Source organism: Sceloporus undulatus, chromosome 6, assembly GCF_019175285.1.
Source record: "Sceloporus undulatus isolate JIND9_A2432 ecotype Alabama chromosome 6, SceUnd_v1.1, whole genome shotgun sequence".
Classification (NCBI taxonomy): Eukaryota; Metazoa; Chordata; class Lepidosauria; order Squamata; family Phrynosomatidae; genus Sceloporus; species Sceloporus undulatus.
Window position 1 is genome coordinate 79,025,822 of NC_056527.1, and position 18,072 is coordinate 79,043,893.

An 18,072-nucleotide genomic window follows, 5' to 3' on the forward strand; every position below is an offset into this window, starting at 1 on the left:
TTTCCTATCATAATTGACCAGCATAACTGTGTATCTTAGATGAGACTGAAGACACACTGTATACTTCACATCATGGTGAGTGCCACTCCAGAATCTCCTTATCAGGAGTAACCAACATTTAAAACACATTTAACAATTTTTTCTAATACAATATACTCTAATAATTTCTAATAATAATAATAATAATAATAATATAATAATAATAATTTAATAATATTTAGAAAAGTAATCCAGCAGTTTAATGGATTGCTTCCAACTGCACAACTTGTTTTGCATGATTCCTCGTTTATGGCATTCCGAAGAAGCAGTTCCATTGTTTCTCGTGGAATGATGAAGCAAAAAAGCTGGTCAACTGAGATGCCTGCACTGTCCACTACACCTCCCATCATTTCATTCTATTAATTCTTTGGTCTCAATCAAGGTGATGAAAGCTGCTACACAAAGTTAGGCTGTGGGAGCTATCATATCTCCAAACTTAGGGTTCTAGAATCTCCACCATCCATGTCCCTCTCTCCTGAAAACTGACCCCTCTGAAAGATATGATAATAGCTGAGATCCAGAGACTTTGCCAAAAACCAGAAAAGAATTATATAAAGCAATAGTTTCTATTAGATTAGATTGCATAGTTTTATATTTTAGCTACTGATTTTCTACATTTTTTACTTGCAAGACACGGAGACTGAGAGATTACAAAACACACTGAAAAACAGTGGTACAGAAATGTTCATATATATATATATATAATATAATATATATATATATATGGGTGGCGTGGGTGGGGTGAGATAAAGGTAGAACAGAAATGCCAGCAGTTACCATTTTATTGCCATTCAAGATGTTATAAAATTTAAAGGGCAATCTTATAATTCAAATTTTGGGAAACAGCATGAAACAGTTTTCAGCAGTAGTGACCATATATTTCTTATTACCCTGGAAATTAGTTTCTCTCTTTCTAGTTTGCATTTTTTCATTCCAGACGAACAGGCAACCTTCAAAGCAGTTATAATTCAGTTTTTGAGCTCACTATTTAGTCACCCCATTCCTCAAATAAGAAATTTATACAAAAATATAGACTTTAGAGGACTTTACATATGAAAAGGAACATGTTAAAGAAAATTGCTGTAATCCATATAATGTGTTAGTACCTTATGTATACCTAGCTACATTAACAGAGGCCTAATAAACACCTTTACTGAACTGTGAAGCAATGCAAATCAATGTGTAAACATATCACGTGTGATGAGCTTTGGCATGTGAAGTTAATCAGTGTGCACTGTGCACTAATGTGTATTTCACACCCATGCACATCAGGCACTTAACTGGCTCTGCTATATAGTAACACAAAAGCAAGTTGGAGTAGACAGGCAGGAAAAAGCTGCTTGATCCTGCTTTTTCTAAAAGTGGGTCAAAATTGTACGTGTGAATACCCTGAATGCCCCAAGTCAGGCTGAATACCATTGGGCAGACCACATGGCATGGCATCAAGCTGTGCTGGCTGTGAACATTTTTGTTTTTCCCCACCATACATGTTACACGTGCATAAGCACCACTGCATGCAACCTCCAAGTACCTCCCACATCCATCAAGATGTCATCCCTTGCATGGCCGCCCCTTTGAGAATGTGTGATGCTCCGCTTGTAAGGGCATTGGTGAATTGTGTTATGAGTGATACACTGGCAAAGCACAATCATGGAGGCTCCCCATACATGCCACTTCACCCCCATTCACCCCATTCCCCCTGTTGGGCTATCTGGTTTGTGTATGCTGGAATTAGATCCATTTGAGTTGTTGCACTTTCATTGTTTTGCTTTGCCACAGCTCACACTGCTGTCAGGCTGTTTACATACAGGTGCAAAGAGCACATTTTCTGAGCTAAGCTGGTGTATCCCAGCTTCTTTTTGCCTCTGGTTTTATAGCCCTGGAGCATGATTTCATTTGGTTTCCAGCCACTTAGAGATGTGTGTCATATACTGTAAATGCCCTGCCTTCAAAGTGGCTAGAAGCCACTTTATTTTGCCTGGCTGTTTCAATCCAGCAGTTCTGTACAGGATATGATGTTGTGTAACTGCATAATTCTAATTCCGATATATGTAAGTCCACCTATGAAGACATGCTCAATAGGATTCTGGTGCAAATAGATACATAGATGGAATAGATAGACTGATGGAGATATGGTTGAGCAAATCAACATTCTTTCTCAGTGAGAAATTAGAGGAGGGTAGTTTAAGCTGCTGTCTGGCATTGGCCATCTGCTTTTTGTTAGGTTAGCCATTGTGGAGTCCTTTCATTATCAAGCATCCTATTTATAGCAGATGCTGGGTAAAAATACCCCATTGTATACGAGACAGGAAGGTATTGTGAGCTGCAATGGAAAATATGCTCCAGCCAGAGAGCTAGTCCTTCTGAAAAGTTGCCAATTGTGACTAACTCATTGAAAAGAAATGCCGATGTTCCCACTTTCAACCATATGGAAAGAAATTTGTTTTTGTTGACTGAACAACCCAAGGACTCCTTGCGCAGTCTGGGAGTGCTTCTTGACCGTCGCTACACCTTACATCTCAGGTGAATGCGACGGTCAAGAGCACTTGTTATCAGCTTCGGCTTATCCGCCAGCTGCGCCCACCCTGGCCCAGAGGGACCTTGAAATGGTGGTACACGCTCTGGTAACCTCTAGATGGATTTCTGCATGCGCTCTACATGGGGCAACCCTTATACCAAACCGGAAGCTACAGTTGGTACAAAAGAGGCAGCCGGCTGGTCACTGGTACCTCCAGGGCCAGCCATATTACACCCGTGCTTAAAGATTGCATTGGCTGCCTAGTTTGCTTCCGGGCCTCAGTACAAGGGTTGGTGATTACCTATAAAGCCCTACATGGCTTGGGCCCGGGATACCTGAAGGACCGCCTCTCCCCATACATTCCGCCCGCACCCTCAGAACTTCTGGCAGCAACTACCAGGGTTCCAGGACCAGACTCTCCTCCACAAAAGGAGGACGATATTCACAGCGTCGCCCCTGCCCTTTGGAATATGCTGGCCCACAGAGCTCTGCTCGGCCACCTCCCTAGCTCAGTTTAGAAGGGACTTGAAACCTCCTATTTCGAGCTGCATTCCCAATGAGTTCCTGATGGTTCCTCCCTCTTTGGTCGGCAGAGGGTTGGCTGATGGGGTTTTGACTTGTTTTAATATGTGTATATTATTGTAAATTGTGTTTGATTTTATTGTAATGTTCACCGCCCTGATCGATGGAAGGGCGGTATATAAATAAAATTTTTATTATTATTATTTAAAAGATTCTGCTATCTGATGTAGCTAGACCCTGTAGTGCCAGAGGTGTGTGCATGATCAGATTATTCTGTCCTTGTATCTTCTACAACAGTGGCCGCTGATGGCTTCTGTGTCAATGGGACATTAACTGTGGGTTTTTGTCTAAACATTCAAAGAGCCCTTCAAAGAGCTTGATCGTTTTTGCAAAAATAAGTTTAGCACTTTTGATAGTTCCTTTAAAATTCATCCTACAACCCAGGGTGGAATAACTGCCTAACTGACATGGGGCTGCCAGCCACCACTAAACACTGCACAATATCCTGAGGGTGCAACCATTTGACAACCCCAACAGTGCTCCAGACCTAATATTGTTCTGTGTCATTCTAGGAGTGTGGACAACGGCACTCTAAACTTTAAAGGACCTATTCAAAGTGGGTAATCCTATTCTGGGTGTAGGTATGAGCTCTGTGGAAAGTTCTTTTAACATCTGGACTAAACTTCAGAGAGGATTCACCACTCCAAAGACGTAGGAGCCACTAGCTGCCACTTTGTCCTGGTCAGCTCCAAGGGCGGATGGAAGGCCTTGACTGCCTACTGGCCAGCTTCAACTTCAAGGAGGCAATCGTGTGAGAGGTACTCTTTAAGGACCAAGGGTAAGGTGTTGTTTTTGTTTTGTCTGCTAGGTTGGCTGCCCGAATCATGTGGAGAATAGAAAGAGAAGGAGGAGGGCTGACAGAAGGATGCTTTGTCTCCATCGATAGCCTGCAGAACCATGTGGAGCATTTTGGAGAAGAGGAGAAGAAAGAGCTCAGGATTGACCTGGAGAGTTTCCTGGAGTTCTGGCCATCCGAGAGCAAGCAGTTTGGCATGCAGTACATCTCTCACATCCTGGGTGTGGTAGGTCTACCTTAGTCATCCAGGCCTGGGAGATCAAAGGGAAAGTTGGCTGCCTACACACACACTACAAAAATCCAAGCTGTGGAGCTCATCTCATTGACTCACAGAGTTGAGAACACCTTCCAGATTTCAAATAAATAAATGTAGGATGATGGTTTAGTTTATATATGAGTACATATACAAAGGAAATGCACATTTTAAAGTATCCTGTTTCCTCCCCTGCTCCTCCATGTGGTTTTGTGGACAAAATGCTGTGTTTGCTGTTTTATGTTTTGTGACTGTGTTATACTTATGTATGCATTCAAGTGTACACATGCACACAGGCACACACACTGTTAGAACAATGCTTCATTCTCTCCAATGGGGAGGTGGGACACCTTTGGGAGTTAGAATTTTCCTGAAAGTAAAAAGTGGTCGATTTTGTCCACTTTCTGTATGGGTTAATGTTGGAATAATTCTCAATGCCCCTGATGTGTCTGAAAATGATCCCGCTTTTGTGGGATAGTCCTGGATTTTAATTCCATTTCCTGCACAAGATTTGGGCATTTAGCTTCCCATGTGATAAACCCCCTAGAGACATTGTTCCCTACATCTCCTTTTGGAAAATGGTTGCTACTCAAAGAACAGATGTTAGCTGTAAGTGAAAGAAAACCATCTTCTTCCCCTAATCCATCTCCCTCTTATATTTTGTGGGAACAGATCAACTGCAATGGTTTCACTCTGAGTGACCAAAGGGGGCTGCAAGCAGTTGGTGTAGGTATCTTCCCCAACCTTTGCCTGGTAAATCATGACTGTTGGCCCAACTGTACGGTTATCTTCAATAATGGCAAGTAAGTAAATTTCCTTCTCTGCATTGATTGGGCAACTTTCTCAGCATGGGGACTGAAATCAAGCTTTCCAGACAACTTTGCTGAATGATTGCCTGAATCTTAATCAATGGATGTTTAAAAGGTGCATGGAAAGACATTTTCAAAGAATATTTAATGTGAAGGCCACTGCAATTTGTCAGCATTGCTCTTGTTTTATGGCATTACAATGGAGCCTGTTCTCTGATAGTTCCCAAAAGAAAATGTGTGTCAGGATGGCAAAGGGTAGAACCTATATGAGGTTCTCCTATGCATTCCCCATTAAAACAAATGGGGGCTGCATGACAGCATGACTCTCCTCTTTCTCAGCTCCCATTTATTTAAATGTACTCTTATAAGGGAACCTCCTTATGACTTGTGCTCAAAGTGGGTAATCTCATGTATCAAGGACCCAGCAGAATAATATTGGATTTTGATAGATAAATTCAGGAAACTGATTACTTTGACTTCAAAATTCATAGTCTTTTTCTACCGACACCCCACAAAAGCCTGATGAGTTAATTTCTAACACAATGAAGCCCACTTTAAGCATGATTTTGTTTGATTTTGTAGGATTCCAGTCACACAAACTGTTTAAATTTTGCAAGATGGAGGCTGTTGTGAGCCATGTTCTTTCTAAAAACAGACATATGGCACCAGACCAGACTGACTTTTAAAGAATCTGCTACTGTACATAGTATCCTTGGCCTCATGACAGATGCAGGGTATTGCTGAGCATAAAGGTCAAAGATGTGAGCTTTCACAAAGCCCTTTAAAGCATAGCTCATACCTTCCAACATTTCACAGATGAAAACTGGGACACATGTGGCCAAACAACATCAGAGTGGGATCAGGATGGCAGAAGTTATTGATGAGGAGTAATAGACAAACTGGGAGAGGCTGCAACAGTCTACTTTTTCTTGAGTCCACTGGAAAGGGCAAGACCTCACTCATCTCATCTCCTCTTTGTAAATGAGTACAAACTACTTTGTACTTTGAATTCAAGTTTGCAGCAACTGAAGTACATTGGGGACAAAGCAAAAAAGTGGGAGGAGGACAGTAAAACTAGGACATTTTAAAAGCAGATGAAAAAGTGGGATGGCAGAGAATTCATCAGGACTGTCCCTGCCAAATCAGAACATCTGTACGGTATGATAGCTCCAAGGTGGTAACTCAGTGGATTTATTTCCCCCCTCTTCTTACACACGTCCCTCCACATTTGCGGCTTTGACTTTTGTGGATTTGATTATTCACGGATTTTATGAATATGTTCTCTTTAGGAATCTCTAGGTCCTTCAGCACAACTCTGTGGTCACCTTTAACCCAAAATCACACTGAATGACCTAGAGTATCCTAGAGAGAACACTCAACTAAGCATTTGTAGCTCCTCCAGCGCAATTCTATGGTCAGTACCTGGTAGATGTTGACCACAGAGCTGCATTGGAGATATTCCTAGGGAGGTGTTCTCCCAGGTAAAAACATAGTGTTTTTGTTATTTGTGGTTTTGCCATATTCACAGGGGTCCTGTGCACCTAACCTCAGCAAATGTGGAGGGACAAGTGTACTTTTAATAGTTGCCCAGCACAAAGCATACAAGTATGTGAAACTTTCCCTAGCAAGCTAATGCAGTTTAGTGCAGATGGAAGTTTTGCCTGTCCTGCTGTTGTTGTTGTTGTCATTATTATTATTATTATCATTATTATTATACCTTACCTTTTTTGAGAAAGCCTCCACACAAGATTGCTACAATTAAAAAAAAATATTGACTATAAAACAACTGAGTAAATAACAACAATAATCAGATAAAATTATATTTAGAGGGCCAATAATCCAAAAACAGCTTAGTGGAAAGACAGTGCCTAAGGGCAGGGTAACTCTGCAGCCCCTAAATAGTTTTGGCAGTCACATGTATATGTGTCTTCAAGTCCCCTGTTAACCAATGGCAATCACAGTCACAGAAAAGAAGGCTCTTGGTCAGGACTCCAACTTGCAATTTGATTTCCATCCCTCTCTGTTCCCCTTGGTCTGTGTGCGTGTCTTGAAAATTCTGTGCTAGCATTTTAGATACAAAATCTATGGATTCCATTTGCTTCTTTTTTGGGGGGGTACCATTGTAAAACTGCAGATCTCTGTTTTTGTCTTTCAGTCATGAGGCTGTAAGATCATTGTTCCACACCCAGATGAGGTGGGTTGGTCTTGAAAGCATAATACCGCTCCCCCCCCCCCCCCGATCATCCTGCACTGACACCAAAATCCCATAGGATTTAACCAAGCTTTAGAGATTTCTATTAGTGCACTGTTTCACTGTTTCTGTCACTTCTAGTTTATGCAAAGTCTCACTAAACCCAACCCTTCATTTTGTAATCTCTGCATTTTGTACTGTATTACCTTTCCCCTCAAAAAGATGATAATTAATTATGATAATCATTCTTTTCCTTCTCTGACAAACCTCTCCAAACTCCTTTGTGCCTGCTGTTCTATCTTATCTTCTGCCTTATCCTTTCAGCAGGAAATTATAGCATGAGATTCTCTAATAACAAATAAATTCAATAAACATTTTATAATAGTAGCAGATATGTGACTGCCTGATATATTACACACTCTGATTTTGGCTGCATTGATTAAAATTGATTAAAACCATCAATGTGTTTGGGAGCTGATTAAAATGACAAATATGCTAAAAACATTGATCCAAAATTACTGAATCTAGAGGTGTTCAATTAGAGCAGTACAATATCAGATGGCTGTTAACTTTAGCTGGTTCCAGGCCACAGAGTGGTCCCTGTTTTGATTGATGGCTTCCAAGCAAAGATCAGTTTTCTTGGCAGATCCCCTTATGGCATTTGGGAAGGATGCAATCCAGCCAAAGTTAATGGAGTGGGGCTTAACAGTGTGTTTCAGTATTCCTCTGATAAATGTTTTGTAAATTAAAAATTTAAGGTGCATACAGACAGATCTAAAAATAGGGGAACTAGTGTGTTTTCCCCTTTCTGATATGAGGATCCTAATGGAGGGAAAACTGCACAATTATAGCACTGATCCCACTTTAACTGTCATGGTCTCATTCTATGGAATTCTGGGATTTGAAGTTTGGTTAGCTATGTAGATACCTCTGCTTAGAGAGCTCAACTGCACTATGCTGATCTGTAGCAAAGAATTCTAACTGTGTCACCAAACTACAAATCCTAGAATTTGTAGGATGGAGACATAGCAGCTAAAGTAGTATTAAAGTGCTACAGTTATCGTAGTGTGAGTGTATATTGAGTTAGTTTTTTGTTTTGACATTTCCCAATCCTGCAAGTGGGCTCTCTGTTTAATTTTTGTTTAAAGTACAGCTTGTTTGTATTTTTAAGCAATTTAGCATTCAATCTGCAGAAGACGTAGAGCCTGGGGTGTATGTGGGTAGAATCATAGCATCAGAACCACTGTCCATTCAGTATCTAACACTATCACATTTTAGTTTAATTTAATTTACAAAGGGAATAGATAGACCTGATGACAATGTGCCATGTGCATGTCCTAGTGCAGCAGGACTTATTTCTCATTAAGTTTATATGCAGCCATCTTACTATTCTTCTACTTTAATTCTGAGCATACTGGATATGAACTATAACCATGAATACTATAGCAATAATTAATATTATTTATAGTTCTAAACACATGCAATTTCAGTAATCCTTTCTAAGGTCAGTATCATCATTACTATCATTACCATCATCACCATCACAATCACCATCTTCATTCCCATATTACAGGAGGGGTCTCAAAGTAGCTTGCCAAAAACCACTCCGAGAGCTAATGACAAAGGTATGATTTGAATCAGGGGCACACAGACTCATTGTCTAGTCTCTTGAGGCAAAACTACATGTTATACTCCAGGAGATCCATTATTGTAGCTGTCAAAGCTTTTACCAAATGTGAAACTGACTGCTCTGTCCTTGGGAAAAGAGACAGTAAAAGAAGAAGGGTTTAACCATTTCCACATGCTCTTTCCCTAGTTAAAATCACACACTCAAACCTGGCTGCTCTTAGCTCCTCTGGGAAAAAGGAACACTGCAGGTTCAGACTGAGAAGCAGAGAGGTACAACTAGCACCTACAATTGGAGAAACAATAAGAAAGCAAAGGTTAAACCTCCCCCTTGAACACTACTACCTTGATTCAGTTCATCCTACTAAAACTACAGTGGACCCTTGTTATATGCTGGGGTTTGGTTCCAAGATCCCCCGTGTATAACAAAATCCGTGTATGCTCAAGTCCCATTAAATATAATGGCATAGCAAAATGGTGTCTCTTATAAAAAATGGAAAATCAAGGTTTGATATTTGAAATTTATACTTTTTTGGAACATTTTCAAACCATGTATGCTTGAATTCGGGTATAAAAAATCTGTGTATAAGAAGGGCCAACTGTACTTAAAAAAGTTCAGTCGTGGTTCTGTTAGATAATATGCAGAGATTATAAAAGTTACTTTTTGAGTCTACACTTGCCAGAATCCCCCAGCTACCAGGGCAAGTAGCCATGCTGGCTGGGGTTAGGGAAGAACTGTGGTCCCCAAAAAGTAATTTTCTCAGGATCTGTAAATATATATTTTGATGCTTGCACTAGATTGCAACTATTTTGCAATCATGTAATTCTGAAGGCCTTGGAAGTTTCATATTCAAAACAAGTCTTTTCTTATTTTTTTTAAAGCTGGAATTATGCAAAGCTTGCAACAGGGCATAACAGTGATTCATCACATTCAGTATGAATCAGCTTTAATTTGCATGCAAGTTTTTTTTTCCTTTTTGCATGTTCTTTGTACAATAAACTCTAGAGATAAATATCTTAAAGTTACTTTCAGCGACATCCTATTGAACGCAAAGAATTCATGAGTACTGTATCTTTTTTTGGCCCTTTTGAGATGTAAAAAGCAGTGTGTGTAGCTTGTATGGTTAAAAGAATGGCGCAGTACACACTGCCCTGAAAAGGTGGCCTGGAGATGTCCGTTTTTCTTCTGGAGAGTCGCTGCAGCAGCCAAACTGTGTGGCGTCCCTCCAGAGTAAAAAGAACCTGAGAAAAGCAGGTTCTTTCTAAGGTGCCTGGCATATGTCACAAGTGCGCCATTGGCACTTTGGTAATGTAAGTGATGTGCAGTGGCGTCGCTACGTTGTGTCGCTTACATCAAGATGGCACCCCTGTATGGATGGGAGGCCTCCATTGGGCTGCCGCCATGACTTGCTAGGGTTCCAGAGCGTGTGGTTGCTGTGTGCTCCGGAACCCTAGTATTGGTAGCGGCACACCACTTTTGGCCCATCTGTTTCGGGCCAGTGGCTTGCTGAAAACACAAATGTATTGGGCTACCAGGATATTACAATGAGGGTCATTTTCTATAAAGAACAGAATCAAGTATCTACATGACATCTCTTCGGACATTTAAAGATAGCTATCATGTCCTCTGTTAGTTTTCTCTTCTTCAGGTTAAACATATACTGCTTCTTAAGGTGTTCCTCATAGGGCCTGAATTCCAGACCTTTGATCATTTTGATTGCCCTTTTCTGGTCATGTTCAAGCTTGTCAATATCCTTCTTGCTGTGGTGCCCAGTACTAGACATAGTATTCCAGGTGAAGTCTGATCAAAGCAAAATAAACTGGCACTACTATTTCCCTTTAGTTTGGATTCTATACTCCTATTGATGCAGCCTAGAACTGCATTGGCTTTTTGGCTGCCTCATCCCACTGTCAACTTATATTTAGTTTGTGGTCTACTAAGATCAGAAGATGAGACTTCTAGATGACCCTGTTGGGCCACAATGGATGATGCAATTGATTTGCATCTGGCGTAAATACTTGGTGGGGGGAAGAGCTTCAGCAGCAATATGGTAGGTCCTGCGTATGAAAAATGGCTCAGCATACCATAGTTCTGCATGTAGAACCACTATGCTGAGCTGAGCCATGAAGGACTGCAGCCAATGTAAGCATAGTATCTTAGTTTTTCAAAAATCCAGTCTTTAAATGCTTGATGATTGGAAGGTCTTCTGCTGAAAATATTTCAGTTCACCATCTCCAGTTTAGACCAGTTTGACATCGTTTTTTAGGTTAACTGCCCTGAGTGATCATAAAAGAGAATGGCAGCATCTATGATGCATTGCAGCAACCAAGCGAACAGCTTGAAACATGCAAATCTTGCAACATGCATTATGGTTTATGGATGGCATGATGTGTGTGTGTGTGTGCATGCACACAGTACTGTATTTTTGTTACGTGTTCAGTTTTTGAACAAGGAAATAGCCCAGATGCTGATGTTCCCATCAGGACCAGGTAACAACAATAGATTGTAAGCCTGTGGGCAGGGAACTGTCTGTTATCCCCTCCATTGTAAACCGCTCAGATTCCCAGTGATTGGGCGGTATATAAATAAAACCTATTATTATTATTATTATTATTATTATTAGTTTCCCTAAGCATTTTTCACAAGCATTATTTAAGGTGTGATTCAGCTGTCCTAGAAAATGATCTGAAGGACCATATCCTCAATTTTTAAAGCTAAGATAGTTTGACACCAAGCAATGCCTGGATGGGGACCTATGTGGCTTGTAAGCAAACAGTTGTGAACAATTCTGGAGGAGCAGCTCAATATGATAAAATAATGATTTATGGAGGCCCATTTCCCCAGTCCTGCAAATTGATATGCACCAAGTAATCCAGTTGACCCACTTATTGGAAACTAATCCAGAATCTATAGCAGCCTCCTAGATCTCTGAGTGCACAGAAGTGATTTTGCACTGACACTCTTGGTCCTTTCCACATTGCACAATTATAGCCACTTGATACCCCTATAACTACCATGGCTGCAACTTATGGGCTAGTGAGATTTCTAGTTTGTTGAGGCCCTAAAGCTTTCTGGTAAATAATTCCAAATGACTCTCCCTAAATTGCAAATCCCAGGATTCCATAGGATGGAACCATTACAGTTGTAGGTGTTTGAAACTGCTATAATTTTGCTGTGTGAAAGGGCCCTTTGTTACAGTGCTATGTTCAAGTGAATTTCTGGTTGAAAGAAAATGGGGATATGGTATTGAGAATGAAAGGGAAAGTGTTAGTAAAAATGTAACTTATAAGCATGAACACTGAAAATGAAAACCACACATCATTGTGTATTATACATTGTGTTGCTCCCCCAATATTATAGCCAAGGTTTTGTCTGTGTATACAGCAGAGTGCAGGCCTATGGAAGAATAGAAAAATTCCAAGAAGTAGAAAAATCCCATGGGTTGCAAAATTAAAGTAACAACAGTAACAACAACAAGACTAACAACAACTAACAACTTCAGGTTTTATTCAAATGGAGTCAAGAAAATTCTCTGACTTGTGGATTGAGGGTTAAAAAAATGCATGGTGTAAATTACACATTGATTATTAACGTTTATTGTATGGCAGAGAGCAGAGCATCAGTATCTTGAATACTAAAGATTTATGCTTCTCCCCATGTTGAGTATTCTTCATGATGAGAGCCAATCGGCATGGCCACTTGGGAGCTAGAGTCCAAAAAGTAAGTCTTTCAAGAGCTGCCCTGGATTAACAGAAGCAGGAAAAAAAATGCAGACTGTAAAAATCACTGCACAATATGTCATGCAAAAAGAGAAAGAAAGAAGGAAGGAAAGAAAGAAAGAAAGAAAGAAAGAAAGGGCGGGAGAGGGGGATATGAAAATGTTTCCTTTGCATACAAGTACACAAATAAAGCTTTTCTTAGTTTTGTGTGGGTTTGTCAGGCTACTTGGCCATGTTCTAGAAGAGTTTATTCCTGATGTTTTGCCAACATCTGTGGCTGGCATCTTGAAGATGCCAGCCACAGATGCTGGCGAAACATCAGGAATAAACTCTTCTAGAACATGGCCATATAGCCCGAAAATCTCACAAAAAACTATGGATGTCGGCCATGAAAGCCTTCGACTTCACAAAGTTTTTCTTGCTCCAGAATTTATTTACCCTGCTCCAAAATTTAGATTTTGTGCAGGGGACAACCAGATCCAGAAACCTGCCCATTAAGTCTCAGATAATATCATTTACAGGAGACAGATCTGTAAGGAGGGTAATTCCTGATCACTTTGTCAGTGAAATCTGTAAGGTGATCGGTGTTGTTCACTTAGTGCTGTCCTTTTTCCTGTTTAAAACCAGGATAGAGCTGCGTGCATTGGGAAAAATCTCCGTAGGGGAAGAACTGACCGTTTCTTACATAGACTTCCTCAATGTGACCGAAGACAGAAGACAGCAGCTGAAAAAGCAGTATTATTTTGACTGTGCTTGTGAACATTGTCAAAAAGGCATCAAAGACGACTTGATGTTGGCGGTGAAAGAGGGGGAAGAAAAGGTACATGTTTAACTTGAAGATAATGTTGATTCCAGGAATTTTCAAAAGTGGAAAAGCAATAGTGCATATCTTGTTTTAGACAAGAATCTGATTTTTGGAATGCCCCCAAATATTTTTCTCTGTATTTTCCAGAATCGACCCTGGGCCCATTTCTGCACCCTCCAGCGGAGCGCATGTAGTTATATTTTTGTAGTGTCTCCCTTTACTGAGCCCTTTCTGTGTTGCGAATTGAGGGAGGCTGGGCAGTGAAGGTTGATTGCTTCTTTGTCAATGGGATGGGAAATTTTAGAAAAGCTATCCAAGGTTGCTGTTAACTGCCATCAAGCTGACTTCCAGTTATGGCAACTCTATGAATAAGAGACCTCCAAGTCACCCTGACATCAACAGCCCTGCTCACATCTTGCAGATAAAGGGATGTGACTTAATTGAGGGATTGAGTCTATCCATCTGTAATGCAGTCTTCCTCTTTTCCTACTGTGATTTGCTCTAGGACCTTCCTCTATTTATTTTTTTGGGCTGTCTGCAGTATCCATTGAACTCTTCTCCAGCGCCACATTTCAAAGGAGTTGATTTTTTTCCTATCTACTTTCTTCACTGCCCAGCTTTCACAACCATGCATAGACGTGGAAGATATGATGGCATAGACAATCCTAACTTTAGCATTCAATGATATAGATTTAATTTCAGGATTTTGTCTAGTTCCTTCAAAGCTGCCCTTCCAAGTGCTAGTCTTCTTCTGCTTTCTTGACTGCAATCTCCATTATGTTTAATGACTAAATTGGGGCATAGATAATCTTTAACTATTTCAGTGTCTTCATTGCCTAGTTTATGTTATATAAGTCATCTGTGGACATTATTTTTGTTTTCTTAACATTCAACAGTAAGCCTACCTTTGCACTTTCTTCTGTAATCATTCCAAGTCTTTGCTATCTTCTACAGTTAGTAGGGTGTCATCTGCATATCTTAAACTGTTGACGTCCCTTCCTCCAATTTTCACATCTCCTTTCTCCTTTCTCCGTGTCTAATCCTCCTTTACAAGCATTCAGCATCCAAATTAAAGAGATGGTGATAAAATCCAGCCTTGCCTGACCCCCTTGCCAACTGGATACCATCTTGTTTCTCCATATTCTGTCATAACAATAGCATCTTGTACAGGTTATGTATCAGGGCATCAAATGTTGTTGTTTAAGAGTGATCCATAGTTTTTTTGTTTGTTTTTGTTTTGTTTTTTGTAATCTACACATTCAAAGGCTTTGCTATACTTGGTATCTACTGGGGTTTGATTCCAAGACCCCTTGTGGATATCAAAATCCCATTATGTACATGCTCAAGTCCCATTGTATACAATGGCATAATAAAATGGTATCCCTTATATAAAATAACAAAATCAAGGTTTGATTTTTGGAATTTTGTTTGTGTGTGAATATTTTTGAGCAATGGGTGGTTGAATCAATGGATATGAAGGGCCAAAAGTAATCTATAAAGCACAAGCTGATTTTATTCTGAAAATATTTGGTGGAATATGATCTATAGTACCCCTTCTTTTCCTGAACCCAGATTGGACATCTGGAATTTCTCACTCCATATACAATAAAAGTCTTTGCTGTAGGTTTTTGAGCATTGGTTTCCTTGCATGGGAAATTAATGCAATGAACTTCTGGTTACTGGGGTCCCCTTTCTTGGGGACTGGAATGTATATCAAGTGTTTCTAATCTGTAGGCCATTATTTTGTTTATTTGTTGGCACATTTTTAATTAGAAGTAGAGTAGATTCTGTATCTGTAGCAGCTCTATTGGTATGCCATCTGTTTCTGGTGATTTATTTCTCTCAAGCACTCGGAATACATTTTCCACTTTACATTCAAAAATTGTAAGTTTATCTTCAAATGGTTCTTCTATGAATGAATCTGTTATCCTTTCATTTCTTGTATTTAGTTCTTTGGTATATTGTTTTCATCAACTTTTTATTTCTACTTGGTCATGTAATGTGTTCCACTTCTGGCCATAGAGCATTCCCATTCTTGGTTTAAACTTCCATTTGCTTTTGCCTGTCCTGTGGAAGAAGTCTCTTGTTCTTTTCTGTTTGCTATCATCTTCTTTTTCTCAAAATGTCCCATTTGTATCCACTTCACTCCAAGTATTGTAATGTTTATACATTCCATTTCTTGTTTTACGATGGCCCGAAACAGATGGGCCATTTCAGGGGCAGGGCGTGCAAACGATGCATGCCCCTAATGGAGCTGGAAGCTGCTCTGAGGTCACCTAAGGTGGCCCAAGGCCACTGGCACAAAGATCGGTGAAAAGCCCTGTTTGGGACCGCAGTGGCAGCCTGCTTTCAGAGCGGGCTGCCCAGTTGCTGTGGTCCTTTCCCGATCATGGGTTGACTGGGACTGGAACAGCCAGAGGCTGCTCCAAGCCACTGGCCTGCTTTGGCCCTATGTCTAGCTTTTTGATTAATGCTTCTCACATTCCATGTTCCTATATAATATGGTTGTGCAGCTTTGAATTTTCATCTCTGAGCAAATCAGCATCTGAATTTCCTTTCCACTTGAGCCCAGCTGCATCATTAGCCACAGTGCCACTCGTAATTCTCATCTGCTGTACTTCAGTAGCTCCCTGAGTGCCATCTGACCTGAGAGTTTCATTTTCTGACACTATCTCCTGTTTCATTTTGGATTGTCTCATCATAAGGTTTTCATGGTAAAAGGCATCCGAAAGTTGTTTACTGTGTCTTCTTCAGCACAGTATCAAAAAAGCTTTAGCTATGGCACCACTGAGAAATTCTTTGTCAGTGTCACCCACCCCCAACTCACTACTACTACTGCCGGTAGCTGTTAGGCACATTTAATCTGGTTCCTCAGCAAAAGCCTATCTGACATGGAAGACCTTATTAGTAGCACTGCTGCTCTCAGCCTAGCCTCTTGCCTCACAAGAGTGTGCAATCCCACCACTGTGGAAAAATAGTGCCATTGGATGGATGGGCAACGTCAGAGGAACTCCCCAAGGTACTATCTTCCAAATAAAGTTCAGAGTAAAACCTGGACTGGATTTACTGCCCCATTGATGTAGAATTCATTGGCTGGTGCTGGAGGTAAATTAAATTAAATGAGGACTGCTGGCCAGGTTGATTCCATTTGCAAGTCTCCCCCCAAAACACTAAAGAACACAGAAAATGGATAAACTTGGCATTTTATGTGTAAATTAGCATAGGTGTTTTTCAGGGCAGTGTGGCAATCATTACTTTGAGCCTCAGGTAAGCTTCCAGGACAACCCATGGTCTCTCATCTTGAGAGAAGGCATGAAAAAACCAATCTCCCTACTGCATACAAATGTGTAGGAAAAGCCCTAGCAGTCTACATCTTCACTACAAAGCAGGATTGGGAAAGGGCAGTTTGCAGTGGAGTTGTGCAGGCAATATATGCTTCAAAGTATATACCTACTTTGTCTAGAAGGAAGCTGTCAGAGTTTCTTAAAAGTTTTGTCTCTCACTGCAGAATGAAACCAGTGGAGAACTGATGGCTCTTATATCACTGGGGTAATCAATCCACTCCAGGTGGTAGTTTGAACTTGAAAGGAGCTATCCACGTTGATAAACCTATACTTTTGCTCAGCACCTTGGATAGCTCTGGTAAACTTCACACTACAAGCCAGAAGGGATTTACAGCCCCGCTGAAAATGGAAGCCACCACTCCTTGTTTTATGAAAGCTCAAAGGGTGAGGCAAAGTTGTTTCCCATGTGAAAACTTAAGCATACATGCAACATAAATAATGCTACTGGACTAAAAATGAGTTGTATCTTATAAATATGGCTTAGAAATTCAGAGCTTAGAAAAGCTCTTTCCTACATATATTGCTTATATGTAACAAACTTGTGTGTGTATTTGACTTCAGAATGATTACCAGTACTGATTTTCAAAGATAAAGCTTGAAGGGGGATTCTCATAGTGCACTCGGCATTTGAGCACTGCATTTGGATTTATCAGAATGCTCCAGAGAACATGGATATATATCTTTAAAGTCAAGCTTCAGATAAATTTAAGACACACAGATTTGTTTAAACAATGCACAATGTGAGTCAGGGAGGAATAGTGACTGTGGCTGGGGAAGGTCTGGCTGAATTTCACCTTCAAGCTGTTATAAGGGGGAATGGCACTGACTCCACTGATGTTGTGGGTTATCTTTTCCCTCATCCTATTGTGGTATAATGGTTTGAATGTCTGATTATAACTCTGGAGACCAGGATTTGATTCCCAGCTTGGCCAGAAAGCCCATTGGGTGACCTCAAGCAAGTCACATGCTCTCAACCTTGGGGAAAGCAGGGGTAAACTTGTTGCCAAAAATGTTGCCAAGAAAACCCCATGATAGGTTTGCCTGAGGGTCGCCATCAATTAGAAACAATTTGAAAGCACACAACAACAACAGTAATAAGCTGGTAACCAAGCTTGCAAAATGGATGTTCTTTAGGCTGTCTGACAGGGATAGAGAGGCACAAACCAACTGCTTTCTCTTGCCTTTCTTAGCCATCTCAGGATGTGGTCAAAGACATCATCCAGTTATCGAAGGACACACTAGAAAAAATTGACAAAGCTCGATCTGAAGGATTATACCATGAAGTAAGTCAGGATTCCTTTTCAGTGTTTTGAGCAGGTATGCAAACCACCCCTATGTCAGTGTAACTCTACAGCCAGAGGCGGTTGCTAAACATGATCCACAGCTGCC

At 40.6% G+C, this 18,072-nt stretch overlaps 1 protein-coding gene across 2 annotated transcripts in view; it reads left to right on the forward strand.

The window, feature by feature from the left end:
• SMYD1 (SET and MYND domain containing 1) overlaps positions 1 to 18,072 on the forward strand; it is a 36,608-nt gene that overhangs the window by 15,106 nt on the left and 3,430 nt on the right. Inside the window, exons 3-7 of one of the 2 annotated variants that reach the window (XM_042472927.1) lie at positions 3,948 to 4,161; positions 4,861 to 4,991; positions 7,153 to 7,191; positions 13,162 to 13,354; positions 17,874 to 17,966. In XM_042472927.1, the coding sequence (XP_042328861.1) occupies positions 3,948 to 4,161; positions 4,861 to 4,991; positions 7,153 to 7,191; positions 13,162 to 13,354; positions 17,874 to 17,966 (670 nt within the window). The remainder of the gene's footprint in view (positions 1 to 3,947; positions 4,162 to 4,860; positions 4,992 to 7,152; positions 7,192 to 13,161; positions 13,355 to 17,873; positions 17,967 to 18,072) is intronic. The other variant, XM_042472928.1, reaches the window with a different exon arrangement.